At 43.8% G+C, this 15,864-nt stretch overlaps 1 protein-coding gene across 15 annotated transcripts in view; it reads left to right on the top strand.

The window, feature by feature from the left end:
* Positions 1–15,864, top strand: part of fbrsl1 (fibrosin-like 1) — a 346,529-nt gene that overhangs the window by 172,858 nt on the left and 157,807 nt on the right. For 14 of the 15 annotated variants that reach the window (XM_068311270.1, XM_068311263.1, XM_068311262.1 and 11 more), the window contains one exon: positions 2,530–2,565. The exons of the other annotated variant lie outside the window; for it this stretch is intronic. In XM_068311270.1, coding sequence (XP_068167371.1) covers positions 2,530–2,565 — 36 coding nt within the window. The remainder of the gene's footprint in view (positions 1–2,529; positions 2,566–15,864) is intronic. 15 annotated transcript variants of the gene reach the window in all.

Below are 15,864 nucleotides of genomic sequence, written 5' to 3'. Positions count from 1 at the left end.
GTTGTTCATTACCATGGTTGGGTCTTCATCTGGTTATTTTGACTAGGTAATTGTGCCTGCAGTGCAGTGGGGCCCCGGCTCTAAGTCACACAGGGATTATGGAAATATGAGGTGGCGGAGGGGGTGAGTTCCACTTCATCTGTGTCCTACAGATGAGAGTGTGACAGTTTTGATGTTGTCATAGACTTTGAAATCCTCCTGTACACACACACTCATGCACACACTCACACACACACTCACACACTCACACACCATTCGCTACCTGATCTTGCTGCCACCCTCCATATTTGCATCCCTTCCCTCGTCATCCCTCGACCAGTTCAACACATTGGCCTATCTCCTGGCCTCTCTCCCGCAAATACATACACCACCAGTCTGGGTTGGTAGATGATGGACTGGACCTTCCCTTCTTGTCACTATGGAGTTTTTTTTGTTTTGTTTTTTTGTGTAAGGAGAGTGAAGGAGGGGCCATGGAAATGGAGAGAGGATTAGGGGATGGATTTAGCAACCTTTCTCTTCTCCAGTGTTGTTTATTTAACCCTTAAATGCCGCCAGATCCCACCCCATCCCTCTGCACACACACGCACACACACACACACACACACACACACACACACACACACACACACACACACATACAGCCCCCTCCTCCCCCACACTCCCTCTCTGGGGCGTTTTTTGAAATCCTTTTGAAGTCCTAAGCGCTGCAAGAATCCATTGAGAGCCATGTATAATGGCTTTTAAGAGAGAGTGTTTAGCTGGATGCCGACCCTATGGCTTATGAACCGCTGGCGTTTTAATGGATACCCCTTCCCTCCCCTGTTTTTCTCCGCTCACCGGCACTAAATCCAATGGATTGTCCCTCATTATCATTTAAATAAGCCTCTCTTTCTTCTCAAAATGCTCCAAGTTGAATGAACTCTACATATTAACGCTAATTCCATAAGGCCTCGGCCGCCCAGCACCTCTGCACGCATGCACACAAACACACACACACTTACTGAAGTATGGTCACAACATGCGAACATCAGGACAAATTCTCGCTGGAACATACTTTTGGCTCTTTTTATTTGCAGATTTTTCCTCTGTGCAGTTATTCCTCCCTCTGTCCCAGCATCCTCGCTGGTCGTGGTAATGAAGGGAGGAGAGAGTCTGAGCAGACTGAGAATAGCCTTTTGATTCCCGCAGAGTCTGCTTTCCGGTTCGCGGTGGGACTCCTCCCTAATCGTCACCACAGGAGCTGTCCTGCGAATGAGTGGGGCACAGAGGCGTTGATGAGGGCTGAGGCCTAGAGCAGGTGTGGAAGATTACATGTGGGGTTTGGGAGGGTGGAAAACAAGGGAGGCTGCGGTAGTGAAAGTGTGGGGGAGGTCATTTGGATTGAAGGTGGACCTATGGAAGAAATTGGTCTAGCAGAAAAGTCCCCTCTATAGACTGAGAGTGGGAGAGAAATTGCCAATCTGGGCCGAAGGAATAAAAGAAGTGAAAAGTGGATGTGGAGGGAGGGATTCGGGGATTGTTATTCGTGCTGGGAGCTGACTGACTGAGCCAGATAACAGAACATACCCAGCTTTTTGTTTCCATCCAGCTCTTACTCACTATTTGGAGGGCTGCATTGAAAGAACACAAGAGGAGTCGGATTGGTTAAAACATTTCTAAATGCATGCAGGGGCATTTAACTTAAGTCCGAATAGGGCTGATATAAGATATGGAAGAATGTGTAGCTTGGTTGCAAAAGTATTAGCAACACCGCTTGACAAAAAAAGATTTTATTTTATTTTAAAATTTTGAATAATAAAGGCTTCATGAGGAATTTGAAGTATATAAAGGACAGAAATCATTTTGCTGTTGTCTCTTCTTTTTGCGGCCTATGTGCAGATTTTATTTCATGTTCAGTAGTCTTTACTTTAAGTACATTACAAATACCTGGACTGTCATTGGATTGAATGAGAAGGCTTTTGGATGACAGGTTACGTGGGCTGTTGCTGGTGGGGTTTTTTTAGATTGGTAGAAGAACCCAGAAGCAACAACAGTGGAATCCTGCCCACTAGAATATTTGTTCTTAATGCTCATTTTGATAGTTATTATAGTTTACTTTTATATTGATGTTAAATCAGTTTTTTCCAATAGAGTAAAAACTTCTCTACTTGCTCCAAGATCTTTTTTTTTTAATTACATTAATGGCACAAAGTTTTGTCAAAGCCAACCTTAATCAATCTACATTTTAACAGCAATGGCATTTTTATCCCCAAACAAGTAGGTTTTTCCACCACATTTTTCTGACAACTGACAACAATTAGGTCTCTCAGCAGGATGTGAGTGATTGTTTTTAGAATAAAAGTTGCTCAAAGACACCATGTTGGGAGGCTGAATGTATGGGAGTGATGTTTGTGGGCGTGAGGAACATGGCAGGGCGGGTAAAAGGTTAACGTGAATATTGATATTAAAGCGGCACTGCTTCATCATGTCTGTGTCAGCGAGTGAAACGCTCCTTAAAGGTCATCCCTGTTCTCCTCTCTCTCCCCACAGAGTTCCACTCACTCGCTGTCAGGCCGTGGCTACTCGGTAAGTGGCATTTTCATGCTTCATAGCTTTACGGCAAAATTACAATCTTCAACGACCCATTTTATGGCCCAGGCGCTCGACATTTTAATTATGTTAAATAGAGTAATGGAGAAATCATGATATTAGGAACATTAATTCTGGCTGACTGACTGATTAAATTGCAGGAAGGTGTCCTGTGCTACCTTGGCAAAAAGAGCCCTGCTTTATTGGCATTGATCAGTACCGGTTGCCAGTGCAGCAATTTGCCTGTCAAAGTTTAATTTCTTCTTCCACTGACTGTCATTGGAGGATGCTTTTGCTTCCATATATGAAAATATGCCCGAAAGGTTTTTAAAGGCCTTTGTATATCGGCAATAAATGAATGTCTTACCACTGCAGACAAGCATGTACATCCATGCCCTAAATCAGATCCATAGCAGTTAATTTTTTAATAGGGCTCTGTTGGATGGCTTTTGGTCTCATGTTGTTCAAGGTAAACGTGTCAGAGAGGAATATTTAGTGATGCTTTGGAAAATGCCAGCGCCATTTTTTTCAAACATACACTAGATCTCAAATTGCCAGAGCAGGACTATTTTTATCCCTTGAAAGCATCTGTTGCCTTGCCCCAGTGCGTGTTCAAGCCATAAATTTTTGCTCTTCCCCTCCCATTGTTTCAATGATGTGTTTTGTCTCTGGATAATTGAGACAGCGGCCGTCCTTTATGTCCTTTGCTTAAAGGGGAACTCATGAGGAACATTCTTTAAAGTGTGCTACTTTTAGCTGATGAGTGACATATGGCAGTTCTTATTGCAGCTTGGACAAACAATCATCCCGACAAACAAAACAACTATAAATGGTTTGTCGTTAATCTGCCTCAGAGGACTGGAGTTGAAGCGCTGAACAAAGCTTAACTTCAAAAGACTCAGATCTCTTTGCAAGATTTTTTTTTATTTTGTTTTAATAGAACATGTCACATTCCTATTCTCCAGTGCCGCATACTCACAGATGGAAGAAAACAAACAAGACCTTCCAAAAAAGCTGTGTAGCCCTTTGGCTCAAGCTGTCAGTTTGAGTCAGGAAGGAATGAGAGTTTCTCTTTATCTGAAAGGAGGATTGAGGGACGGAAATGGAGGTGGTGGGGGTTTGGTAGTGGTATTGAGGAGGCGGGAGCATTATTCAAGCAAAGGAAAGTCCAGCAACGAGGGCAGGAAGTTTTGCATTGTCTGGTTTCCACTCTGAGTACGTGATGGTGCTATCTGCCGCGTTTGTAGCCTCTGGGCACCTCCTGGGTGCTGAGCTCTGACACTCAATCTGCTCTGCTGCTGGGCTCGCTTGATTTCTGGGTTCTCCTTATCTGTAAGTGCTTCAGGCTTTACAATGTGATGGTTTCAAAGGAAGGGGTGTGAGGTGTGGGGTCGGGAGGTGGGGGGGGCTCCAGGGAAATGCCAGGCGGAGGGTGAGTTGTTATAGGTGGGGGAGTATAAAGCCCAGGGGCTGGGTAGAGAAGTATGGCTGGAAGAAGAGAAACAGGAAGGCAGAGACTATGTGGGTGGATTGCTGTTTGTGAGGTAATGATGGGTTGGGAGGGTCAGCAAGCGAAGAGTACAAGCATAGGCTGTGCCACCGGCCGCCAATAGACAGAACAGGCTAGCTGCTGGTTTTCCGCTGACGCTGATCGCCATCTACTGCTCTGGCTCTTCACAAAGACTCAAACAATCATGTTGCAAGATGAGGACTGATTATCTGTCACATGACACGAAGAGGTAAAATTATAAATAAAGGAAATCTCTCCAGACAGTTTATATTCCACTTCCATAGGAGATAATGAATGCTTCCTTTTGTTCATGCATCCATATGTCTCTCCTGTTGCCTGCCAGGCTTAAATGGCCTCATTTGAATGGTTCATCATGAGTGTAAAGGATGGTTCTGGGCTTTAGTGCCCGGAAAAAAGAAATAAGAGCTTTAAAAGTGTTTTAGGTACAGCAAACACTGTGTTCAATAAATCCTGCTGATTTAATTCAGATAGATATGTTTTTGGACATTTAAAGATGTTGAACATCATCCGTGCACATTTTGCAGAAATGTGATGCTTGTTTTGCAGTCTGTTGAACTGTATCTGCTAATAGTTTTTTTTTTCTTCTCTGATTTATTAGGCAATAGAGAAGGTTAGTAGATAACTGAAGTCAGCAGCTCACCACTGCTTGAGATTTGTGCAGTTGTTAATTGAATGCTAATTGAATCTAAATGTTCCAGTGCTTAAATTTTATTAAGTGGACTGGAAACACTGGGTCTAAGTAATTTATAGTTATTTGCATGCTAGTGTAAATATTAAAGATAAGCTCCTCTTGGCTAATAATTTAATTATATAGCTTATAAGGAATTCCGCTTCAAACAAGTTGATACAACATCAATTCATATTTTTCACAGTTTAGCTTACAGATCTATTTTTGTGTGTTAAATCTTCTGGTCTTTGACTGTTTGACAAGGTAAAGACTTATCAAAACTGAATATTAAAGCTGGAAGCATTTTCTATTTCACACAAATGTAATAATACAAAACTGTGATACTATTTTTAACATTTGTACAGAGATAATTTGGTAATCATTTTACAAATGTTTTAATCTAATCTAAATAAAGATGAATACCAGTATTCCACAAGGATATAGTTTTGCTTTAACAGTAATCGCTAAACTTATATTCTTGAGCAACTTTTCAAAGGCAATCACATGAGTACAATGCTGTGCAGTACTCAACAGTACCATTTTAATAGTCCTTTAAAATAGACCTCAATTCTCCCAGAGGAACAAATTCTGACAGCTTCATGTCCTTTATTAAATTGTCCTAGGATGGGGCAGTGAATCAAAATGCTGGTCTGACTTTAGAGACTATCACCATCACGATTATGACACATGTATGTACAAACATAAAACAGAGGTAGCCTAAGGAAATTCATAAAAAATTCCAACCACTTGGAGACATCCAGAGATTGACATTTAGGACTTCTATAGGTACTCTCAAGTGCATTAATAAAGAGCGGATCACCATGATGCAATAATTGCACCAATGAAGGCGATGAGCAAAAGATAGTATATTATTTGCATAAAAGCAAAAGTCAACACCCGTTAAGTTAACACAGATTATTTATAACAAATCTCGGACATTGAAAGAAAACACCCGGGCTCATTTTTAAGCATCCTGGGGGACTTCAACAGAGTGAAACTAAACAACGAGCTCCCTAAATACAGACAGCATGTGACCTGTCCGATGAGTGACAACAACACGCTCGATCACTGCTACACGGTAACTAAGGACGCTTATCGCTCGGTCCCCCGCGCAGCTTTGGGACACTGTGATCACTGCCTCGTCCATCTCATCCCAGCCTACAGGTAGAGACTGAGAACATCTCAGCCTGTGGTGAAAACGGTAAAGAAATGGACCAACGAGGCAAAGCAGGAACTGCAGGAATGTTTTGACTGCTCCAATTGGAGTGTTTTTGAAGCTGCTACGGACAACCTGGATGATTACACGGACACTGTGACAGCCTACATTAGCTTCTGTGAGGACCTGTGTGTGCCAACCAAGACCTTCCGCACATACAGCAACAACAAGCCATGGTTCACAGCCAAGCTGAGACAACTGCGCTTGGCTAAGGAGGAGGCCTATAGATCGGCAGACCAGGAACACACTGACAGAGATCAGAGTAGCCAAGGCCCCGTCCACACGATAACGGATTTTTTTAAAAACGGAACTTTTTAAAAACGGAACTTTTTAAAAACGCATCGAAAACGATTCCCGTCCACACGACAGCGTTTTTAAAAAAAATCTCCGTCCACACGTAAACGCAGCAGTGCATTTTCGAAGACTGCTATGAGCATGCCAAACCATGTGGTGGCAGTATTGAGTCAAATTTTATCCAATAGGAATCCTCCGTGTTTTGTTGTCACAACACACGGGCCCATAAATATGACGTCACAGCGGTTTTCGTCGCAGGCAAGACGTCAGCATTTTTAAAAAGTCGCGGATACGCCGTCCAAACGACAACGCAGACCCAGCGGTTTTTTAAAAATCCACCTCGGCCAGCGTTTTTAAAAAGTTGCGTTTTCGTTCCGGATATCTGCGTTGTCGTGTGGACGGAAGGCGTAAACGCAACAAAAAAGTTGCGTTTTTAAAATATCCGTTATCGTGTGGACGGGGCCTAAGAGGAGTTACTCTGACAAGCTGAAAGAAAACTTTTCAGCCAACAACCCCTCGTCGGTGTGGAGAGGTCTGCAGGACATCACCGGCTACAGACACCCGTCCCCCCCTGCTGAGGCCAACAAGACCCTGGCTGACGACCTCAACAGATTCTATTGTAGGTTCGAAAATGACTTCACACCCACCACCCCCCATTCCACTACCTGCAATCCATATCACACCACCATTCGCACCTCCACTCCCCTCAACAAAGACTGTCTGCACCCCACCCCCTTCACACCCCCTGCCCGCCCCCAACCCCCTCCCCTCCATCACCCCCATCCCCTTGACACCCCTAGCCCGCCCCACCCCCAATCCCCCTCAGTGTGACCGTCCAGGAGGTGTCAGCAGTTACACAGACAAAAGATCAGGAAGGCGCCAGGCCCTGATGACGTCTCACCCAAGTGCCTCAAGGTCTGTGCGGATCAGCTGGCTCCAGTCTTCACACAGATCTTCAACAGATCCCTCCAGCTGTGTGAGGTACCCTCCTGCTTCAAGCGCTCCACCATCATCCCGGTCCCAAAGAAACCCTCCACCACAGGACTCAATGGCTTCCGGCCTGTCGCTCTGACATCCGTGGTCATGAAGTCCCTTGAACACCTCCTGTTGAGCCACCTGAAGGACATCACAGGACCCCTGCTGGACCCCCTGCAGTTTGCCTATCGGGCAAACAGGTCAGTGGATGATGCAGTCAACATGGGACTGTATTTCATCCTGAATCATCTCGACCACCCAGGGACATATGCATGGATCCTGTTCCTTGACTTCAGCTCTGCGTTCAACACCATCATCTCTGAGCTGCTCTCCTCCAAACTTCACCAGCTCACAGTCCCCTCTGTCATGTGTCAGTGGATCACCAGCTTCCTGACAGACAGGACACAGCAGGTGAGGCTGGGGGCGATCAGCTCAGACACTCGGACAGTCAGCACCAGTGCCCCCCAGGGTTGCGTCCTCTCTCCACTGCTCTTCTCCCTCTACACCAACGACTGCACATATTCGTACCCAGCCGTCAAACTCCTGAAGTTTGCAGATGACACAACTGTCATTGGACTCATCCAGGATGGGGATGAGTCTGCATACCGACAGGAGGTGAGACAGCTGGTGGACTGGTGTAGTCATAACAACCTGGAGCTGAACACGCTCAAGACTGTGGAGATGACAGTGGACTTTAGGAAGTTACCCTCCCCTCTGCTCCCCCTCACCATCGCAGACAGCCCTGTGGACTCAGTGGAGAGCTTCACGTTCCTGCGTACTACTGTTTCCCGAGACCTGAAGTGGACTCTCCACATCAGCTGCATCCTCAAAAAGGCCCAGCAGAGGATGTACTTTCTCAGGCAGCTGAGGAATCACGGTCTGCCACAGGAGCTGTTGGTCCTGTTCTACACGGTAGTCATTGAATTGGTTCTGTTCTACACGGCAGTCATTGAATTGGTTCTGTGTTCCTCCATCACAGTCTGGTTCGGTGCTGCCACCCAAAGGGACAGGACAAGACTGCAAAGGACAACTGGGACCTCCCTGCCCTCCCTCCAAAAGCTGTACTCCTCAAGAGTTAGGAGTCGGGCAGGGAAGATCATCTCAGATCCAACGCACCCTGGACACCGACTATTTAGAAGTCTACCCTCTGGGAGGCGCTACAGAGCCCTCCTTTCAAAAACCACCAGATTAAAGGACAGTTTCTTCCCCCAAGTCATAAAACACTTAAACTGCAATTGTTAAATTATTTGTCTCCAGTCCTTGCAACCTGTTTACATATGCACTCAGCACTTGTACATTTTGCCCCCCCCCACCTACTGCGTTTTGTGTCTTGTGTTTTGTATTTAGTATAGTTATTTATAGTATTTAAAGTATTTAGCATAGTTAAATTTAATCTATGAATGTACAGTTTGAGACACCACCTGCCGAAAACAAATTCCTTGTCTGTTTTTCAACAAACGATGGCAAATAAAACTGATTCTGATTCTGATAATATGAAACCTTTTGACACAGGATCCAGCAGAGTGTACAGATTTTGTTCACCTTGATAATTAACATGAAAACCAACTGACAAAAGGACCAGATAGTCTGATATTATAGTCCATCTAACAAGGTGTCATCTTAAAGTGTGTTGAACACCTTGGTCAAATCAGTGAAAGGACTGAATAGTATTCTTCATAGTCCAATGCCTCAGTAATGTCATTTAATAGTTTAATATCAGTGGTTATGGTGTTCTTTAAGTACTTATTAATCTAAATGTGAAGTTTTGTTCTATGTGACAACGTTGCTAGATATAAAATACCTACTTCCCACCCATTCCCCCACCTACCTTCATTCCCCATTTAGGGTGAGGACAAATCTCTGCATCGTTGAGTCCAGCAGCGATATATAACAGCATAAGTGAGACTCGCTATCTCGCTCTCTGTGGAAGACTGGAAATGGAATTGTTTATCAGGCCAACTCTCTCCTGTCTACTTTGTGCAGGCTTCATTATAACCTCTGCTATGTTTGGAAGACAATATCTTTCTCTTGTTTCCTGCACTGCTACCTGCTTGTTGTTCCACTGGAGATTGTCCTGGGCTCTGGTGATTTATCATCCTCTCAGAGGGGCTCCTTGAGAAAGAATCCAACATCCCCCACTGTGCCTAAGAGATATAGGCTGCAAGAACCGAGGAAAATGTCAAAGAATCTTGGTGCAGTGATGTGCCCATCCTGTCTGTAACTCCAGGCTGGATATACTGTATAGAGAAGCACACATTTTGGCTAAGGGACAAAGAGTCCCTCCCCTTCCTTTCAGATGAAGTGACTGAGCTTCTGTCTCCCACCTCCCAACGCATTTTTTGAACACAGCTCAAGGCCAAGCTACGGCTGCTGTTTTTATACATGATGAAAGCATACAGCTTTGTCTTTGGCAAACAATCAGACTAGTTTGTTTAGGCATGTTTTATTTCCACAGTGTCAGGGAGACAAACCAAGTGTCTGGGTTGAGCAAAACAGCTTGCAGCTGTCAGACACACCTATTCTTCATATCCTTGTTTGGTTCAACATAATCATAATAAATGCTGAATGATTCCAATTGAGTGCAGGCTAAGAGTAATTTCTGCCTTTTTAAACAGCCATGTTTTAATTGATTTGACGGTCACAGACTCTACATTGTGACAAATACACTCCCCTGTCTACGTGGCAAGGGTTTTTACAAGATCCTTATCGAATGCAAGGATTATGTCACTTAATTATAATAGAAGTCATTAACAGCTTCATGCTTTATTTAACAGAGCGGTACAGATTCGCTGGATTAAATGTTAAACATGGCGAATAATGCAAAATTGAGTGAAAATTTTATTTTACACTCAGAATTTCTGCAAAACATTTTAGGCCTCACAACGTCAGCTCCCAGAGGATTTACGTAAAGCAATGCTTTACAGTACACTGTATGGAGTATCTTAACTTCCTCTGTGTTGGTAAACCTCTGACATTTTTGCATGGCATTTTTATCACTTTTCAGTGAGGTGTGCAGCTGTCTCCATATCACCAACTTTGCACGTGGTGAAAATTAGTGTTGGAACCTAAGAGCCCAGCAAGAGTGAGCTGAGGCCCTGACATTGTCTTGGCCTTAGGGTGGTGAGCTGCCTGTGAGGGGCCTCTGCATGAGGCTGTCCACCTTGAAAAACCTATTTGTTTATCCCTGTGTGCAGTCCATCTTTAGAGCCGAGGCCCGGCTAGTCTCTTCGCGCTAGGGACCTGGGCTGTTGCCGCTGGCAACAGAAAAAAAAATTGCTGTTGACTACAGCAGGGCCCGCAACACATCAATCAATGGTTGCTGGCGATAAAGGCTTCAAACTTCTGGGTTCCTGGCTGAATGGCATGGTTGAAAATCATTTTCCAGTGATTGAGCACGCACAGCTTTGGTGGTAGTCTTCCCATCATTCAGACTCGAGGGGTGGATCTTCATTTTCAGCTCTGCAGTTCAGGTTTTGTTCTAATATCAGGAAAAACATGCATCTAGGTAATATAAGGTCATGTTGGACCATAGTGGCGGTGCACCCGGGGTGCAGCGGCTCTAGACCAACACTCCATCTGGCCTTTGTAATTTCGTTGTACCGTCTGTACATGTGTATAATGACAAATAAAGAAAGTTTGACTTTGTTTTTTGACTTTTTTTTAATAGAGGTGCATTAGAACAGAGCGGGAATTCTGGGAGGTCATTTGAAGAAATAGGCAACACCGTGAATTAGTGTTGACCAGTTAATAAAATCAGCTCCGGCTTAGTTCACTTGTTCTCAAAGAACTCTTTAATTAATTTGACCACTTGGCTTTGGTCTTCAAGTTGCTAGAAAGTTTGGCATTCGGCTTCAATGTATTCCACATGACCCATTTGTTAGGACTGTATTGAGATCAATGATTTTGAAATGGCTGGGAACTTTGTTGAAAACCCTGAACTCTCATCGGTACCCAATATTTTTTCATGAGATGAAAGATTTAAACGTTTCCAATCTCATTCCACCACTTTTAAAGCAAATGTATTTTGATTACTAGGGTGAATTGTAATTGATCACTAGGTTACCTTCTGATGAAAAAGAACAATACTGATCTTTTCATATGTTAAATCTGGTTAATGTATTCATCGATAGAACACTATACTATCACACATGTTGGAGGTAGTCCAAATGAAGCACAGCTTCTCATAGGCAAAAGCATTAGCTTTATCCCCCCCAAGCCCAGCCTTGATGATCATCACTCTAAGTTTGTCTTGGATGTACTGTCCCCTAACTCACATTTGCCCCACTTTAAACAAATAGCTCTATAATGTAACAATCAAATAATACTCTGAGGATTTGTTTACTGGAGGCTTTCTCCCCATTAAGTTTCACGGACACTGTAGACAAATAAAATGGTAATTCCACTTTATCATATGTTACATATACCACAATCAAGCTGCAATTACATGGTCCTTCCATTTGTAAGAGCTCCCAATGCCAACGTAGATTTTTTAATGAGGGCTGTAATGAACGCTCAGGGTGTTTGGCAAGTCTCCGAGATGTTGCTGGGGCTTTTATGGCTCCCCATTATAATGTACAATTTGCATCAGCAAATTACAATGCTCCATATCATTATCCTGCACCAAGGCCCGATCATAAATTAGAGCTCCAATTACAAACATCTATCTAGTAACGGGGGAGTGAGTATGATGGCAGCCCACCAGAACTAGAGGGAGAGAAAGTCTCCCATGGATTGTGGAGTGAGACATCCATAGAGGTGTCATATTCTCATAAAGCTCTCTCATGGGGAATTCATGTTTCCAACAAGAGTAGACCATTTTGTGGGAAATGTCTGCTACTTCTGTTTTGGCAGTTCCATATGTCATATTTCATGGCATGCTGCACACCGAAGTTTTTGGTATTTTAATCCCTTTCCTCCTGCTAAACACAACACCCACTGTTTTCATTGCCTCACTGTTTCACACTCCTCATTTGAAGTTAAGTCTGTCTATTCATTTGTGCAGACAAAGGCCCTGGTTTATTGTCCCTCAATTCAGACCCATCTACGTCTTTTTTCCAATCACCCTCTGCCTTGCTCTCTCTTCCTCTCTAATTCAACTTGACTATACACTGGAGGGAACATAATAAATCACAGAGATCATACTGCAGCTTATTAATTCAGTGCCACAAGTGTAATATTACTCTGTCAATTAAAGAAGGAGACACTGCAGCATCGCCAGTGTCCTGCAAAGAATCCAAAGTAAGCCATTTTAGGTTTAGCATAATCTAATGAAAAGAGACCATTACACTTGCTACTGGCTGCTGGACTTCCTGACAGGGAGACCACAGGCACTTCAAGTCGGCAGTAACACCTCCAGCACCATCACGCTGAACACGGGGGCCCCTCAAGGGTGCGTACTGAGCCCCCTCCTCTTCACTCTGCTGATCCACAACAGCACACCAACTTCCAGCTCCAACCTCTTCATAAGGTTTGCAGACAATATGACTGTGGTGGGTCTCATCAACAACAACAATGAGTCAGCCTACAGAAATGAGATGAGCCGCCTGGCTATGTGGTGCAAGGACAACAATCTCCATCTGAATGTGGAGAAGATGAAGGAGATTGTTGTGGACTTCAGGAGAGCACGCACCCAGTATGCTCCAGTAACCATCAACAGTGCTGCAGTGGAAAGTGTCAGCAGCACCAAATTCCTGGGTGTGCACATCTCCGAGGACCTGTCCTGGAGCCGCAACACCACCTCAGTGGCCAGAAAAGTCCAACAGCACCTATACTTCCTCCGCAAACTGAGAAGAGCAAGAGGCCAATCCCCCATCATGCTCACCTTCTACAGAGGCACCATCAAGAGCATCCTGACCAGCTGCTTCACCGTGTGGTACGGCATCTGCACCGTTTCCACAGACATTTATAACACCCGCCTCACCCGCAAAGCCATCAGCATTGCAGGTGATCCCACTCACCCCTCTCACAGCCTTTTCAGGCTGCTGCCATCAGGGAGGAGACTGCAGAGTCTGCGGGCCAATCAGCAGGCTTCCCCCAGCAATCAATCTCTCTCTCTCTCTCCCCCCCGTCAACTCAGGAACTATGCACATGTCACTTTCCCTACGGGATTAGAGAGATGTTTACTGTCCTTGTGTTTCGTTTTGTACTTTGTTGTACTGCCTGTGTTGTAGTTCCTGTTATACTGTCTGTGTTGTACTGCCTGTTGTGCTGCCTGAGTTGTAGTGCCTGTTTTACTGCTTGTTGCACCGTTGGTTTGAGTTAACTACAATATCTTATGTGCTATATATGGTACATTTGACATAAAGTTGACTTTGACTTTGACTTGATATTTTCATGACTTTCTCAAAACGTGTCTTGGTTTATTACTCTTTCTTCATTTGACATTCACTGACTGATGTGGGGATTTAGTGCCCATTTCTCTCCTGGGCACAAACAGGTTTTGTCGGGGAAACAACACAGCAGTATACTTGTGATCACTCTGTTGCCTGTAATCCGCGACCTGTGACCAAATCTTACATGGAGAAGTAGAACAAAAGGTGTATGCCTATGGATTGCTTCAGGCATCAGGCAGAAACTACCTCTGCTGATGAGACAAAAAGCCTACGGGTCTCTCGCAAACCCACAAGAGCTCCCCAATGCAGCACAAACAAAGCTTGAAATTAAGAGGAGCCAAAGGCAGGCCAATTTCTACAGCAAAGCTAAAGTGTTCCCTTTTTTATGGCCTCGGTGGATTTCTGATATGGTACTGTAATAAGGTCGAGAGATGAACTGACGCTTCGGCATTTTCAGTCACAGATTTTGAGGAAGCAGGTTTCTCATCCTGTTTTTTTCTCTTCTGTTTCCAGCTTTCTCTCTTTCAACTTTCACACCTCCCACTACATTTTTCGGGCTAATTTTGAAGGTACTAAAACCTCCTCTTGCAGCCTTTACAAGGTTTCAAATGATGTTTAATTCATATTTTGTTTTGCATTTTAACCTTGCATATCTGTAGGTTCAAACACATCCATCTGTGCTTTTTTGGCTGCAACGCCAGAGCATACAGGATGTCTGCAACCCCTTGTTTGATTTTGAGAGGTCATGAGATGAAGAGACTTTATTCCATATTCACAAACACCCTCCGGCAATTATTCCTCATATCTTTACTGTTTCGATGAATCTATTAGGGCGAACGCTCCCACCTACTTCGCTTATTACTCTTGGTGCATAAGTGGCTTTTCCAAAGCCTGTACAAAAAAGTTAAACTAAGTAGGTCATATTCTGCCACCCGTCTTCTAATCACTCAAGACGAACACAATTTCCCCAAGCCTCGCCCTGGGATTTCACTGAGCAATCTACATTTATTTGATTTTGTGTCATGTCTTTTCTCCTTCTTTTTTTTTGTCTCTGCCCTTCCATTTTTCTTTACCATTAATCTGATTTTACACAAGCAACACCTACCCTCCCCAAATTCACCAAACAGACACAAATGCACCACAGCCCTCATTCATCTCACCTGTCTCCCTCAGCCTGTTTCTCTGTCAGTGGAGAAGGAGTCTGACAGTAATAGCAGGTAAGGCATAAGATTACAGGAGAAGTAGGGTCCATAATACCTCCAGCCGAAGTTGCTGTGTTTATGAAGAGAGTAACTGCTAATGACATTGTTGTGTTGTTGTTGTTTTTTCAGGGGCCGGAGTATAGCTTTGACAACTCTACTGTTTTTGTTAGCCTGTTAGATTGCTATAGATTATTTTTTGTGTCTGCATATTGGATTTTTGTTGTTTGTAGTCATTTTTTGTACCTCCCTTAGATTCTTCTCAAAGCGGCCTTCGGGTTGGGATTCCGATTTCTTTGTTGCTCTGAATTTGGCAGAGGAATCATGCAAGTATTAGCACCAACCAGCATTTGAGTGTTTACTGGATTGCGAAATGAACCTTATCAAGGCCGTAGCACATCGACTTTGTAAACCCCATTGGTTTAAATGTACACAGGTTGGCATTTGCAAACACGGACTTCTCACCATGGTTTTAATTGCCTTGCTACATCTAACTTATGTGGTCTTAGGCGGAGGAAAGATCCCAGCAATTAGACAATACAGTGCGCCCTCGTGCAATCAATGCTTGCAACTTCATCTCATCGTGGATTTTTAGTGGGTAGTCACGTGATACCATACAAGCATTCTATTGGCTAACAGTATCCGAAAGTGCGCTAAGTTCTCCAAGTTTTGAACTTACATGAGACACAAAAGTGCTTTAAACAGTCGATAAGAGTGTGGGAAAAGGTAGTACAGATAGGGTTCATAAACATTTAAATTACAGTAGAAGAAGAAGAAGATATACTTTATTAATCCCCTCGGCGAAATTACATTTGTCACTCAGGTGTACATTTGTTATATTATGTGTTAGTTTCGGTATGTAGTGTGGATGTGGTTAGTGTCAGTATATAAGAAGGTAAATAGTTTGACGCTCGCGGAATTTGTTAATCGCGTGTTGTTCCTGGATTAACCGCGAGGAACTAGTGCGCACTGTAGTTTGTGTTTAGACAAACATGTTTAATAAAAAAACTTCATAATCTACGATTGAAATATATAAGTGGTTAAACTTCATGGCACAGCAAACTCAGTTTACTTAAAACAAA

This window comes from Antennarius striatus, chromosome 3 (assembly GCF_040054535.1).
Source record: "Antennarius striatus isolate MH-2024 chromosome 3, ASM4005453v1, whole genome shotgun sequence".
In the NCBI taxonomy this organism is placed as follows: Eukaryota; Metazoa; Chordata; class Actinopteri; order Lophiiformes; family Antennariidae; genus Antennarius; species Antennarius striatus.
The sequence above is the reverse complement of the archived record's forward strand: the minus strand, read 5'-3'. Positions and strand labels throughout refer to the sequence as shown.